This window comes from Molothrus aeneus, chromosome 28 (genome assembly GCF_037042795.1).
Source record: "Molothrus aeneus isolate 106 chromosome 28, BPBGC_Maene_1.0, whole genome shotgun sequence".
Lineage (NCBI taxonomy): Eukaryota > Metazoa > Chordata > Aves > Passeriformes > Icteridae > Molothrus > Molothrus aeneus.
In genome coordinates, this window is record NC_089673.1 from 4,778,585 (window position 1) to 4,792,122 (window position 13,538).

Here is a 13,538-nt window from a genome sequence, read left to right on the forward strand (position 1 = left end):
GGGACACTGGAAGGGACTGGATGGCCCTAGGGGACACTGGGAAGAACTGGGGGGCACTGGGGGAGATGGGCACGGTGCGGGGGTGCACGGGGAGGATCCCCTGAGCTGGGGGACACTCGGGGACGATGGGGACCCTGCGGCGGGCGGTGGCAGCGCTGCAGCCGTGCCCGTGTCCTGCCGGTCGCTGTCCCTTCAGCACCGCCGCGCGTCCCTCCGTGCCCGGTGTCGCCGTGCCCTCGGTGCCCCCCGGCGCTGTCCGTTCAGCACCGGGCTCGTGTTCGCTGTCCCTCGGGTCCTCCACCCCCCCCCCCGGTGTCCGTTCAGCCCCGGGCTCGTTCCGGGCGGGGCAGACCCCGCCTCCGCCGCCCCCGCCGTTTCCGGGTTCCTGTGCCCCCCCCGCGGCCCCCGGCCCGGCGGGGCCGCTCGGCAGCGCCCTCCGCTCCCACCGGCCCCGACACCGGCCCGGCCCCGAGCCCGGCCCCGAGCCCGGCCCGGCGGGAGGCGAGCGGGGCCGAGCAGGATGCCCGAGGAGCGCGGGTGAGTGGGGAGGGGGGGATCGGGCAGGGCGTCACCCCTGGACAGCGGCCCCGGTACGGCCCCGGTACAGCCTCGGTACGGCCCCAGCCCCCGGTACAGCCCCCGGTACAGCCCCGGTACAGCCCAAGCCCCCGGTACAGCCCCGGTACAGCCCCGGTACAGCCCCAGCCCCCGGTACAGGCTCGGTACCGTCCCGGTAATGCCCCGGTATAACCCCAGTCCCAGTACAGCCCCGGTACGTTCCCGGTAGCTCCCCTCCCCCGGGACAGCCCCATCGCCTCAGTTCGATATTCCCGGTCCAGACTCATCCCCTCGGTTCGATATTCCCGGTCCAGACTCATTCCCGGTCCGGCATTCCCGGTCCAGCCCCACCCAGGGACACCATTCCCGGTCCAGCCCCCCCGCCGCCGGTACCGGCCCCTCCCGGGGCTCGTTCCCCCCCCCCCCCCCCGATGCTGCCGAGGCCCGAGGAGCCCCCGCCCCCCCCGAGGCTCCCCGAGCACCGGGGCCGGGGGGGTTTAACCCCTTCCCGGCCGCTCTGCAGTGGGGGTCCCCAGCCCCCCGTCCCACGGGAGGCACAGAGGGGCTGGTCCCTCCCCCTGATGTCCCCTCTGTCCCCAGCCCTGTCCCACCGTGTCGGTCTGTCCCTCCCCCTGATGTCCCCTCTGTCCCCAGCCCTGTCCCACCGTGTCGGTCTGTCCCTCCCCCTGATGTCCCCTCTGTCCCCAGCCCTGTCCCACCGTGTCGGTCTGTCCCTCCCCCTGATGTCCCCTCTGTCCCCAGCCCTGTCCCACCGTGTCGGTCTGTCCCTCCCCCTGATGTCCCCTCTGTCCCCAGCCCTGTCCCACCATGTCCGTCTCCAAGCTGCAGGACACGGACGAGGTTTTTGGTGAGTTCCTGTGGGGGGGCCTGGGGTGCAGAAACCCCCCCTTGGGGTGCAGAGCCACCCGTGGGTCCCCACCCACTCTCAGTGTCCTCCTGTGTCCAGGCTTGGGGACAATGTGTGCTTGGGGACACGGGGATGTGCGTGGGGAAGGGGACATGGGGACACACACGGGGGATGTGAGGGTGACAAGGACATGGGGACACGTCCAGAGCACACAGGAATGAGGGTCAGGGGGCACAGGGGTGTGCAGGGGGTGACAGGGACCTGGGGACAGAGCAGGGGACATGGCCCAGAGCCACCCCTCGGGTGGGGTTGGGGTGCAGGGCTCAGAGCAGGGTGGGGATATTGGGGGGAGCCTGGTGGGACTTGGGCAAAGCGTGTCCCCCCTGGGTGACGGGGACACTCTGTCCTCAGGGTCACCCACTCCTCTGTCCCCATGCTGGGCCATCTCTTTGAACACTTCTCTCTGTCCCCCTGTCCCCTGTCCTGCCCCCCCGGGGTGCCCCATCCATGTCCCCAATGCTCCCCTCTCCTCGTGCCCTCTCCTGTCTTCCTGGGACTGCCCACCTGCCCTTTGGCTCTCCTGCCCTGCCCCTGTCCCTCTGTCCCCCTCTGTCCCTCTGTCCCCTCTCCGCTGGGCTGGCCTTCCCTGTCTGTCCACCTGCCTCCAATGCTTCCCTGTCCCTTTCTCCCTGCTCATCCCTCCATCCATGGATCCATCCATCCATCCATCCCTCCATCCATCCATCCATCCATGCATCCATCCATCATCCATCCATCCATCATCCATCCATCATCCCTCCATCCATCCATGCATCCATGCATCCATCCATCCATCCATCCATCCATCCATCCATCCATCCATCCATCCATCCATCATCCATCCCTCCATCCATCCATCATCCATCCATCCATCCATCCATCCATGCATCCATCCATCATCCCTCCATCCATCCATCCATCCATCCATCCATCCATCCATCCATCCATCATCCATCCATCCATCATCCATCCATCATCCATCTATGTCCATCCATCCATCATCCATCCATCCATCCATCCATCCATCCATCCATCCATCCATCCATCCATCCATCCATCATCCATCCCTCCATCCATCATCCATCCATCCATCCGTCCATCCATCTATGTCCATCCATCCATCATCCATCCATCCATCCATCCATCCATCCATCCATCCATCCATCCATCCATCATCCATCCATCCATCCATCCATCCATCCATCCATCCATCCATCCATCCATCCATCCATCCATCATCCATCCCTCCATCCATCATCCATCCATCCATCCATCCATCCATCATCCATCCATCCATCATCCATCCATCCATCCATCCATCATCCATCCATCTATGTCCATCCATCCATCATCCATCTATGTCCATCCATCATCCATCCATCCATCCATCCATCCATCCATCCATCCATCCATACATCCATGTCCATCCCTCCGTCCGCCCACACGTTCCCGCTCTCTCCCACCCCACGCCATCCCGCTGTCCGTGTGTCTGTCCTGTCCGTCCGTCTCTCTCTGCCCCGGTGTCTCTGTCACGGGCAGATTTTACTGCTGTGGTTCCAGAGACGCCGCGTTTGGACAGCAGCCTGCACAAGGCCCGCGCCCGGCTCCTGGCCCGCGGCCGCCGCCAGCGGCCCTCGCGCTCCCGCCTGCGCGACAGCGCCAGCTCCACCGAGGGCGACGAGGGGCCCGAGGCCGCGGTGAGACGGGTCAGGGGCCTGGGGGGCACAGGGATTGGGGACACCAGGGATGGACTCAGGGGACACCGGGCCTGGAGGTCACAGAGATTAGGAACCTCAGGGACAGAGTCAGAGGACACCAGGGCTGGGGGTCACAGGGATTGGGGACCTCAGGGATGGCCCTTGGGGGATGCCAGGGCAGGGGGTGTTACAGGGACTGGGGACACCAGGGATGGACTCAGGAGATGCCGGGACTGGGGGTGTCACAGGGATTGCCTTGGGGATGGCCTTGAGGGACAGCGGGGCTGGGGGTGTCACAGGGGCAGGGGACCCCAGGGACCCCAGGGACAGGTCTGGGGGCACCATGCACACCAAGGATGGGTTGGGGGAAGCCCTGTTTGGGGGCAGGGAAGGTGGCCGAGGGGGCAGCCCGAGGGGCTGCAGGGCTCTGACCCCTGCCCGTGCCCCCGCAGGGCACCGAGGGCGAGGGCAGCCCCCTGGACCCCTCACCCTTCTCCCGCACCGATGGCTTCTCCTTCGAGCCAGGGGTGGCACGGCCGGGCCTGGGGGACCCCCCGGCCCCCACACCCCCCCTCAGCCGCTACCGGCCCCTCACCAACACCCCGTCCCAGGAGGGGCTCTCAGGGCCCCCCGCGCCCCAGTCCTGCCCCAGCTCTGACAGCTCCCCTGGCTTCGCCCGCCGCCACCCCCGGCCCCGGCAGCACAGCGAAGGTGAGACCCCCCCCAGACCCTGGGGACACCTGGAGGGGACAGAGGGTGACAGCCCAGTGCCACCCCTGCAGATGACAGCCGGGACATGAGCCCCCCCTCGCCCGCCAGCCCGACCGTGGGGCTTGATAAGAAAACGAGGAGGAAATTCTTGGATTTGGGGTGAGAGCTCAGCCTGGGCAGGGGGGAGGGACGGGGAGGCACAGAAGGGACAGGGGAGGGACAGAGGGCTGGGGGAATGGAAGGGGATGGATGAAAGGATGGAGAAGGGCAATGGAAAGATGGAAAAATAGATGGAGAGATGGGGGAAGGTGGAGGGATGGATGGATGGATGGATGGATGGATGGATGGATGGATGGATGGATGGATGGATGGATGGATGGACGGAGGGAGTCCTGCTGCCCCAGCCTTCAGGTCACCACCCCTGTCCCCAGGGTGACCCTGCGCCGGGCGTCCTCTGGGAAGAGCCGCAAGGAGAAGAGCAGCAACCGCCTGTCCATGGGCAGCAGGTGAGGGGCTGCCCTGGGGCAGGGGGACACCTGGGGACAGCCTGGGGACAGCCTGGGGACAGCCCTGACACTGCTGTGTCCCCAGGGATGTGTCAGAGGGGCCCGGCCGCCCCTCGGGGTCCCCTTTCCTGCCCTTCTCCTGGTTCTCGGACAGCGCCCGGGGCTCGCCCGGCCCCGCGTCCCCTGCGGGCTCCCCCCGGCACGAGGGGCTCAGCCCCCCCAAATCCGCCTCACAGGTGAGCCCCGGACATGGGCACAGGCCTGGGGACCCCATGGGCTCTGGGAGAGGAGGTGACACCAGCTCTGGGGACAGGGCACAAAGCCCCATAGGGTCAGGAAACAACAGGGAGAGGACTCGAAGCTCCACAGGGTCAGGGGGGCTTTGTGGGGGTGTCAGAGCCCGGTAGGGTCAGGACGGGAATTGGGGGTGTCCAAAACCCTTTAGGATCGGGTTGGCTTTAGGGGAATCAACCCTCTGAGGGGGCTGGCAGCCAACTGGGGGGCTGCAGAGGGTCACTGGGGGCCGTGGGGTGGCTCTGGGGGTCACTGGGGTGGCTCTGGGGGTCTCTGGGAGCTGTGGGGTGGCCCTGGGGGCAGTGAGGTGGCTCTGGGGGTCTCTGCGGTGGCTCTGGAGGTCGCTGTGTGTCCAGCCCTGTCCCTCCCTCTGCCCAGGACTCGGAGCTGAGCGAGGATTCGCCACCATCCAGCGCCAGCCCCCGCCTGCCCGGCGCCCCCAAGTGCTCGTACCCCTACCACACCCTGTCCCAGTCCTCGGATGAGGTGAGAGCGGCGCGGGGGGCGCGGCCGGGGCTGTGTCCCCCCAAACCCCGAGGTGGCCCGGGGACCCCCGGCTGACCCCCGTGCGCAGCTGCTGGAGGAGCCGGCGGGCGCGGCCGCGGGCTGGACGTGCGGCCAGGTGGGGCAGTGGCTGCAGAGCCTGGGCCTGGAGCGCTACGTGCGGGAATTCGCCGAGCGCGGCGTGGACGGGCCCCGCCTGCTGCTCCTCGACGGGGCCAAGCTCAAGGTGCGGGGCCGGGGGGTGTGGGGGCTCCAGGGACCCCCAAAAGATGGAGGGAGAGAGGTTCTGGGTGCTCCAGGGGGGGGATTCTCTGGGGCAGGAAGGGCTGGGAGGGTTCGGGGTGCTCCAATTCCATGGGGTACGAAGGGCTGAGAGGGTTTGGGGTACCCCAATTCCATGGGGCAGGAAGGGCTGAGAGGGTTCGGGGTACCCCAATTCCATGGGGTATGAAGGGCTGAGAGGGTTCGGGGTACCCCAATTCCATGGGGCAGGAAGGGCTGGAAGGGTTTGGGATGCCCCAATTTCATAGGGTAGGAAGGGTTGGGAGGGTTCAGGGTGCTCCAATTCCATGGGGCCGGAAGGTCTGGTATGGGTCGGGGTACCCCAATTCCCTTAGACAGGAAGGGCTGGAAGGGTTTGGGATGCCCCAATTCCATGGGGCAGGAAGGTTTGGGATGGTTCAGGGCACCCCAATTCCATGGGGCAGGAAGGTTTGGGATGGTTCAGGGCACCCCAATTTCATAGGGTAGGAAGGGCTGTGAGGGTTCAGGGCACCCCAATTCCATGGGACAGGAAGGTCTGGGAGGGTTCGGGGTACCCAAATTCCGTGTGGCAGGAAGGGCTGAGAGGGTTCGAGGTGCCCCAGAGGGGGGATTCTGTGGGGCAGGAAGGGCTGGGAGGGTTCTGGGTACCCCAATGGGGGATTCCGTGGGGCAGGAAGGTCTGGGAGGGTTCTGGGTACCCCAAAGTGGGGTTCCATGGGGCAGGAAGGTCTGGGATGGGTGAGGGAACCCCAAACTGGTTTTCCATGGATATCCAAACCCCATTGTCCGAGCTGGCCGCTCCATGGGCTGGGATGCCCGGGTACCCCAAGGGACGATCCCGAGGGAGGGACGGGCGGTTCTGGGGGACCCCAAGGAGCCGCTGTGCGGGGAGGGTCCCGTCCCGGGGGGTGTCCGTGCCCAGCCCGCGGTGCCGCAGGCGCTGGGCGTGGGCAGCTCCCAGGACCGCGCGGTGCTCAAGCGGCGGCTGAAGGAGCTGAGCCTGGCGGCCGAGCGGGAGCGCAAGGCCCGCGACAAGGCGGACAAGCAGCGCGACAAGCACAAGAAAAAGGACCAGGAGCAGCGGAGGAGCTGAAAACCTGGGGGGGTCCCGCACCCCATGCCCACCCACAGCCCCCCGGGACACACCCCGGGGACACGGGGCAGGGCCAAGGAACAGCGGCCCGGCCCCCCCGGGCCCCTTTCCGGATGCAAAGGGCACCTGGGACACCCCCAGCCCGTCCTGCCACCCCCACCTGGCACCACTCCCAGCCCCCTCCCCACCCCGCACCCCTGGCACAGGAGGGGACGGGGCACGGCCCGACCCCCTCCTCACACACGGGCACCCCCAAATCGGGGGCAGGGAGTGAATCCCGCCCCCACCACAGCCCCAAACGCGGCCCCCCGAGGCCACCCCAGGAAATAAAAGGGTATCAAGGGCCAGTGCAAACTGGAGTGACCAGTGTCACCTGACTGGGGGGCACAGAGCAGCGCCCCAGGCCCCCTGTCCCCAAGTGCCACCCCGGGACTGAAACGTCAGCCCCCTCCCAAGGCTGGACGGGGATAAACTGAGGCACCAGGACCCCAAACCACCACAGGGGTTCAGTCAACATCCAATTTATTGACAGTGGGGAGGGGTCTGGGGAGGAATTTGGGGAATGGGAGGGGGGCCTTGAACAGGTCACAGCAAGTGGGGGGGTGGGGACAGCTCAGTAGTGCAATAACAGAGGGGGAGCAGGGACAGGAACGTGGGGAGGGAGGGAGGGAGGGAGGGGGGCTCAGGTCCCCCCACCCCATCAGGGCTGTGGGTGCAGGGAAGTGCTGCTGGTCCTACTGGGACAGGACCAGTCCCTTGCTGGGATGGGGGCACCCCTGGGGCGGCTGGGAGCTTTGGGGGGGCAATGAGGGAACAACAGGCACTGCTCCAACCCCCCCAGCTCCGTCCCTAAGTGCCACCAAGGCGGGGACACCAGGACACGCCCACGTCCCACACTTCCCGAGAAGAGCTCAAAGAGCCGGGATCCCAATCACCCCCGGGGGCGCTCGGGGACCCCTCGTGGGTGCGGCTGAGGGGTCCCGGTGGCCGGGGGGAGCCCGGGGGGGGCTCAGGGCACGCGGTAGGTGGAGGTATTCTTGGGCTCGGTGCTGGGCACGCACCAGTCCCCGGCCTCCTGGCTGGCCTGGTAGTGCCGCCACGCCGACTTGTTGTACACGGGCAGCCGCTCCACCGAGTCCGTGGACAGCGCCTGGGGGGCACGGGGGGGCTCAGCGAGGGTCCCCAGCCCCTCCCCGGGGTCAATCTGGGGACAGGCACCCACCTTCAGGTAGATGACGGCGTCGGTGCCAAAGCCCTCCATGGAGAAGAGCTGCAGGTCCCCCTGGAAGTACTTGGCGTAGAGGCGGGAGATGGGCAGCCCGTAGCCAAAGCCGGCCTGGGGGGGCAGGGAATTGGGGTGGGGGGTCCCAGGGTTGGGGGAGCACCCCCAGGGCACCCCCAGGGCACGCCAGGAGTGTCCCTGGCACTGCCAGCGGGCATGGTGGCACTGTCAAAGGGGTCCAGAATGGCCACAGGGGGACCCTGCCACCCCCATGCCGCCATAAAGGGTCCCCATGCCACCCCAAAGGGTCCCCCTGGCACCCCAAAGGGTCCCCATGACACTCCAAAGGATCCCACTGTCACCCCTAAGTGTCCCCATGCCACCCTAAAGGGGGCCCCTGCCACCCTAAAGTGTCCCCATGCTACCCCAAAGTGTCCCCATGCCACCCCAAAGTGTCCCCATGACAATCCAAAGGATCCCACTGCCACCCTAAAGTGTCCCCATGCCACCCTAAAGGCTCCCCCTGCCACCCCCAAGGTTCCCCACATCACATCCAGGCCAACTGAAGCATCCCCACGACACTTCCAAGCCATCCACCAAATGTCCCCAAAAGGTGCCAGGCCAAGCCCAAACTCCCAGTGCCACCCCAGCCTACCCCAATCACCCCCAAAACACTCCCAGGCCACTCCAGCCCCCCTCAAACGCCCCCAACCCCCCTGAGCTGCAGCCCCCCCCTCCCCACAAAGCCCCCTGCCCCTGGGGGGGGTCACGTACCAGGGGGGCCCCCCCAGAGCCCAGCTGGGGGGTGGGGGCTGTCGAGTACATGTAGCTGAAGAGCCGCTCGATCTTCCTCAGGGGCACCCCCATGCCCCTGTCACTCATCTGGGGACACCACAGCGGGTGACAACCCCGTCCCTGCGCCCCCTCCCCACACCCTGCAGCCCCCAGGGTGGGCTGGGGTCCCTCCCCAGGGTGGACAGGTCCTCAAACCCCTCAGGGTGGGCTGGGGTCCCTAACCCAGAGTGGGCAGGGGTCCCTCACCCAGATGGACAGGTCCCCAAACCCCTCAGGACAGGGCTGGGGTCCCTCACCCGGATGGACAGGTCCCCAAACCCCTCAGGACAGGGCTGGGGTCCCTCACTTGGATGGACAGGTCCCCAAACCCCTCAGGACAGGGCTGGGGTCCCTCCCCAGGGTGGACAGGTCCCCAAACCCCTCAGGACAGGGCTGGGGTCCCTCACCCGGATGGACAGGTCCCCAAACCCCTCAGGACAGGGTTGGGGTCCCTCACCCGGATGGACAGGTCCCCAAACCCCTCAGGACAGGGCAGGGGTCCCTCACCCGGATGGACAGGTCCCCAAACCCCTCAGGACAGGGTTGGGGTCCCTCACCCGGATGGACAGGTCCCCAAACCCCTCAGGACAGGGCTGGGGTCCCTCACCCGGATGGACAGGTCCTCCTGGCCCAGGGCCACCATCACCCTGATGGCCGGCAGCCGGGGGCTGTTCTCGTGGCTCTCCACCGTGGCTCTCATGGCATTCTGGGGACACAGAGCCCCGGGGAGGGGTCAGGAGGTCCCCCAGAGCCCCCCCAGACCCCCCCAAAGGGCTGGGCTACCTTGAAGAGCTCGAAGAGCATGTGGTACAGGTGGGACGGGACGTAGACGATGCTCACGGGCTGCTCCGCGTTGCAGGCTGGGCAGGGGGGACACTGGGATTGGTGGGGACAATCCTGACCCCAAAGCTGCCCCAGCACTAAATGGGTCACCCAAGAACCCCCCACCACAGGGACCCCCAAACCTAGAGAAGCCAAGGATGCCCCAACCCTAAAGGAGCTGAGAACCCCCTGGAATAGGGACCCTCAACCCAGAACAAGCCACACAGAAAACCCCTGCCCCAGGGTCCCCAGCCCTAAAGGAGCCACCTGAGAACCCCCAACCCCAAAGGAGCACCTGAGAACCCCCAACCCCAAAGGAGGCACCCATGATCCCCCTGCCCAGGCCCCCATTGTCCCTTCAGCCCCTGTCACCTCACTGCCACTGTCCCCTCACCGTTGACCTCCTCGATCTCCAGCTCGGGTGAGGCCATGTAGTATTTGTCACACAGCAGCTTGGCCATGTTGTAGGCATCTGGCAAAGATGGGGACAGAGGGCTCAGCGCCCCCAGGACCAAGAGGGGCAGCCTTTGGGGTCCCCCCACCCCCAAACATTCCCCATTCCCGGGACATTCTCGGGGTGTCCTGCAGCGACTGCACAGCTCAGGGGACAGTGTGGCTGAGGTCACCCCAAACCTGTGACATGAGTGGTGCCAGGGGGGGCGTTCAAGCAGCCCCCACCCCCCAAACTGCCCCCAGATGCTGTGGGGTGGGACCCCAGACCCCCCCAGACCCCACCAACCTCTCACCACGTTGGCCACGTTGCAGTGGGGGTCAATGCTCCCGATGTGTTTGGGGTGCGCGGGGTTGGTGCTGCCATCGAAGAGCAGGGCTGGGGAGGGGACAACGAGCTGGGGACACCCCAGGGACACCCCCAGGGCACCCCGGGGCTGTGGGGGGAAACATTTGACACCAGGGAGATGCCCAAGACAGGATCCCTGGGGTTGGTGGGGACATTTTGGGGACACCCAGTGATGATGGGGACTCTCAGGACAGACTCCTGGGGTTAGGAGGGGATCCTTGGGGCAGGGAGAACCTTGGGGAGAGAGACTTTGGGGAGCTCTCTGGGGCTGGGAGGACCCTCAGGACAGACCCCTGCAGATGGGGGGGACACCCAGTGATGATGGGGACACTCAGAATAGACCCTGGGGCTGGGAGGACCCCTGGGACAGGCTCCTGGGGTTGGTGGGGACCCTCAGGACAGACCCCTGGGGATGGGGGAACACTCTGGGGACACCCAGTGATGATGGGGACCCTCAGGACAGACCCCTGGGGCTGGGAGGACCCTCAGGACAGACCCCTGGGGATGGGGGGACACTCTGGGGACACCCAGTGATGATGGGGACACTCAGAACAGACCCTGGCGCTGGGAGGACCCTCAGGACAGACCCCTGGGGACACTCTGGGGAGTCCTGGGGACACCCCAGTTCTGGGGGCCAGCCAGGACCCCCCCCGGGGCGGGCAGGCCCCCAGCCCCTCACTGTGCTGGTTGATGAGCATGCGGATGGAGATGCGGCTCAGGTAGAAGCGGTCCAGGAAGTACTGGATGTTCTGGTTGGACACGGGGTCATCCCCGTACGTCTCCTTGTACTCGATCACCCCCTGTGCCATGGTGGGGACAACGTCGTTGTGCCGGTTCCGGATTGTCACCAGCGCGTTGGTGAACCTGGGGACGGGGACAGGGCCGGCGCTGGGGACACCCGCTCCGGGCACAGCCCCGATCCAGGCCGGGATTCCCCAAGAGCCGGGGGTGCTGGAAAACCCGGAGTGGCTCCAGTGGCACCGGAGTGGGGGCGCTTCAGGATGGCCCTGGGTGAGACCAGCGCGGCTCTGGGAGGAGGTGACACCCCGGGAATGGGGACAAGGACACTCCTGACTCACTGTCCCAGCGTGGCTTGGTCCTCGGGGTCCCTGTCGTGGAATTCCATTATGTCCAGCAGGCTCTGCACATACCTGGGGGGACACCCACAGCTGGCACCACCACGCAGAGAGGACAGCCCCTGTGACACCACACAGGGCCAGGGGGCAGCACCCCTCAGCCCAGGCCCCCCACCCCAAAATCTGCTGTACCAGGGGTCACTGTCCCACCATACTGCTGGCACCTGGGGACAGCTGGGGACAGGGCCCCTTTGATGGGGTTGGGGCTGTGATGGGGGTGGCACGGCCGGACCCCCTGGCACAGCCTGACCCCTTGGCACGGCCAGATCCCGCTGGCAGCGGCCCAGGACACTGGACAAACAACGTGTCACGTGGTGGCCAAGAGAAGTGTCACACTGCTGGCACTGCCACGGGGACATGGCACTTAAAGGGACACTCAGAGCACCCAGGACAGGGACATCCTGTGGCCCCTTCAGGGAGCAGGTGACACTGGTGTCCCCCCCACTGGCTGGGGACAGCCCGCTGGCACAGGAGTGTCCCTAAAGGACCTGCAGCCCGTGTCACCCAAGGGGTGGCACCAGCTTGGGAGTGCCCTGCCTGTCACCCCTCCCTGTGTGCCCCCCGTGCCAGCAGGGGAGGACAGCTGGTGACAGCTGTGGCACACAAGGCGAGGTGACAGCAGAACTCCCTGGGCGGTGACAGGAGCCACGGTGGCAACAGGAGCTGTGCAGGGGACCCAGGAGGGTGACAATAAAGGGACTCCAGTGGCAGTGAGACCCCAGGTGAGTGGAGGGACCTGTGGCAGTGGGACCCCAGGTGAGCGGCACTGGTGGCACCCCCAGCAGCAGGTCCCAGTGCCAGCTGCCCAGGAGCAGGGCTGGCAGTGCCATCAGCCCCGTGGCACTGTCCCCGCGTCCCCAGGGGCCACACTGACCAGCTCTGCACCAGCTGCACGGAGGGCGTGCGCAGCACCCGGTCCGGGAGCAGGTTGATCTCCTTCATGATGTTGGAGAGGCGCACGGGCAGCTCCTGGCGCAGGAAGGCAAATGAGGTCTTCTCACAGGCATTGCTGGAGCCTGGGGACACACAGGGACATGGAGGGACACGGGTGAGCCCCCCAGAGCCACCCCTCTGGCAGCAGGGACAGGGGACAGCAGCAGGTCCTGCTTGGCTGGAGAGGGCGTGAGGGCTGGGGGACACCACGGGGGACAGGGAGGGCTGAGGGGAGGACAGAGCTCAGCCCACTGGGTGGGCCACCCAGAACAGCCCAAACTGGGGCTGGGAGACCCCCGAGTGCAGCTGGGAGGGGAGAAGGAGCTGGGCCAGCAGCAGAACCCAGAGCAGGCCCAGGGGTCCCCAGCCAGGAGCTGTGCAGGGGGGGCACAGCTGACCCCAAAGGCCTGGAGGAGCAGATCCCTGGGGACAAGGGACACTGGGATGGGGCTGGGGGGACCCAGGGTGCAGCCCCCAGCCCCTGTCTGGGGAGCAGGGGACAAGAGAGGGCCAGGCTGGGTGGCAGCCATGGGGGGACATCCCCATCCCTGGGGACATTGGGGGGTCCCAGCTGCCCACTTGGGGGGGCCAGGCTGGTGCAGGGCCGGGGGTCCCTCACAGGGGGGGTGTCAGGATGTGCCCCCAATGAGGGGGTCTAGGGGGCAGAGGGGACACCCCCAAAAGTGGCCTATGAGGAAACCACGTTCCGACCCCACTTATTCACCCGGGGGGTGCTGTTAAATCCCCTCACCCCAACAACAACGGAATATTTGGGGGGTCAGGGTTACCCACAGACCCACTGAGGGGGTAGAGCCCCCAGATTTACGGGGTGGGGAGGGGAAAAACTCCCTGAGGAGGGGGACAGGAATTCCCGGGGGGGTGTGGGAAGGAATTCCCGGGAGGAGGGGCAGGAATTCCCGGGAAGGGGTCGGGAATTCCCGGGGGTGTGCGCGGAGCTCCCTCCCCCGAGCACCGCCCCCACACCGGGGGTCCCCGTGCCGGAGCAGGGTGGGGGTCCCGGGGCTGGGCCGGGGGGGGTTTCCTTTATTTACCGAAGTCCAGAAACTGCTTCATGGAGAGCGGCGACGGCGAGAACTTGCTGAAGTGCTCGATGTAGGTGGGGACGCCGGCCAGCGCCGCGCGCTTCCCGAGGCACCGCAGCAGCCGCATGGCCCCGCTGTCCCCTCCGTGTCCCCTCGGTGCCCCCTCAGGGTCCCCTCAGCGCCCCCCGAGCCCCCGGGCCCGGCCGCGGCCCCGC

At 66.8% G+C, this 13,538-nt stretch overlaps 2 protein-coding genes across 3 annotated transcripts; one reads left to right on the forward strand and one right to left on the reverse strand.

Moving 5' to 3' along the window:
* The first annotated feature begins 410 nt into the window (after positions 1 to 410).
* SAMD14 (sterile alpha motif domain containing 14) lies at positions 411 to 6,888 on the forward strand. Of its 2 annotated transcripts, none has more exons than XM_066567157.1 (10): positions 411 to 537; positions 1,375 to 1,426; positions 3,005 to 3,162; positions 3,615 to 3,873; positions 3,945 to 4,032; positions 4,305 to 4,379; positions 4,465 to 4,615; positions 5,052 to 5,159; positions 5,248 to 5,403; positions 6,379 to 6,888. In XM_066567157.1, the coding sequence occupies exons 2-10, from the start codon at positions 1,387 to 1,389 to the stop codon at positions 6,532 to 6,534; spliced, it is 1,191 nt and encodes a 396-aa protein (XP_066423254.1). In that variant the 5' UTR covers positions 411 to 537; positions 1,375 to 1,386; the 3' UTR covers positions 6,535 to 6,888. The 2 variants fall into 2 exon arrangements, with proteins under 2 accessions (XP_066423254.1, XP_066423255.1); XM_066567158.1 differs by having other exon boundaries at positions 3,026 to 3,162.
* Positions 6,889 to 7,039: 151 nt separating this feature from the next.
* Positions 7,040 to 13,487, reverse strand: PDK2 (pyruvate dehydrogenase kinase 2). The gene is made up of 11 exons (XM_066567155.1): positions 13,333 to 13,487; positions 12,222 to 12,363; positions 11,291 to 11,362; positions 10,891 to 11,075; positions 10,152 to 10,241; positions 9,807 to 9,884; positions 9,374 to 9,450; positions 9,198 to 9,296; positions 8,531 to 8,638; positions 7,757 to 7,870; positions 7,040 to 7,684 (listed from the first exon to the last, which is right to left on the reverse strand). The coding sequence occupies exons 1-11, from the start codon at positions 13,448 to 13,450 to the stop codon at positions 7,544 to 7,546; spliced, it is 1,224 nt and encodes a 407-aa protein (XP_066423252.1). The 5' UTR covers positions 13,451 to 13,487; the 3' UTR covers positions 7,040 to 7,543.
* Positions 13,488 to 13,538: the final 51 nt, after the last annotated feature.

What these genes read in the sequence shown, in the direction of transcription:
- SAMD14 (XM_066567157.1), top strand. Translation starts at nt 1,387, where the DNA reads ATGTCCGTCTCCAAGCTGCAGGACACGGACGAGGTTTTTG. An exon ending in GGACACGGACGAGGTTTTTG is followed by an intron (nt 1,427 to 3,004) that starts GTGAGTTCCTGT and finishes TGTCACGGGCAG; the next exon opens with ATTTTACTGCTGTGGTTCCA. An exon ending in CGCCTGTCCATGGGCAGCAG is followed by an intron (nt 4,380 to 4,464) that starts GTGAGGGGCTGC and finishes CTGTGTCCCCAG; the next exon opens with GGATGTGTCAGAGGGGCCCG.
- PDK2 (XM_066567155.1), bottom strand. Translation starts at nt 13,450, where the DNA reads ATGCGGCTGCTGCGGTGCCTCGGGAAGCGCGCGGCGCTGGCCGGCGTC. An exon ending in GAAGCAGTTTCTGGACTTCG is followed by an intron (nt 12,364 to 13,332) that starts GTAAATAAAGGA and finishes GTGTGTCCCCAG; the next exon opens with GCTCCAGCAATGCCTGTGAG. An exon ending in AGGAGGACCTGTCCATCCGG is followed by an intron (nt 8,639 to 9,197) that starts GTGAGGGACCCC and finishes TGGTGTCCCCAG; the next exon opens with ATGAGTGACAGGGGCATGGG.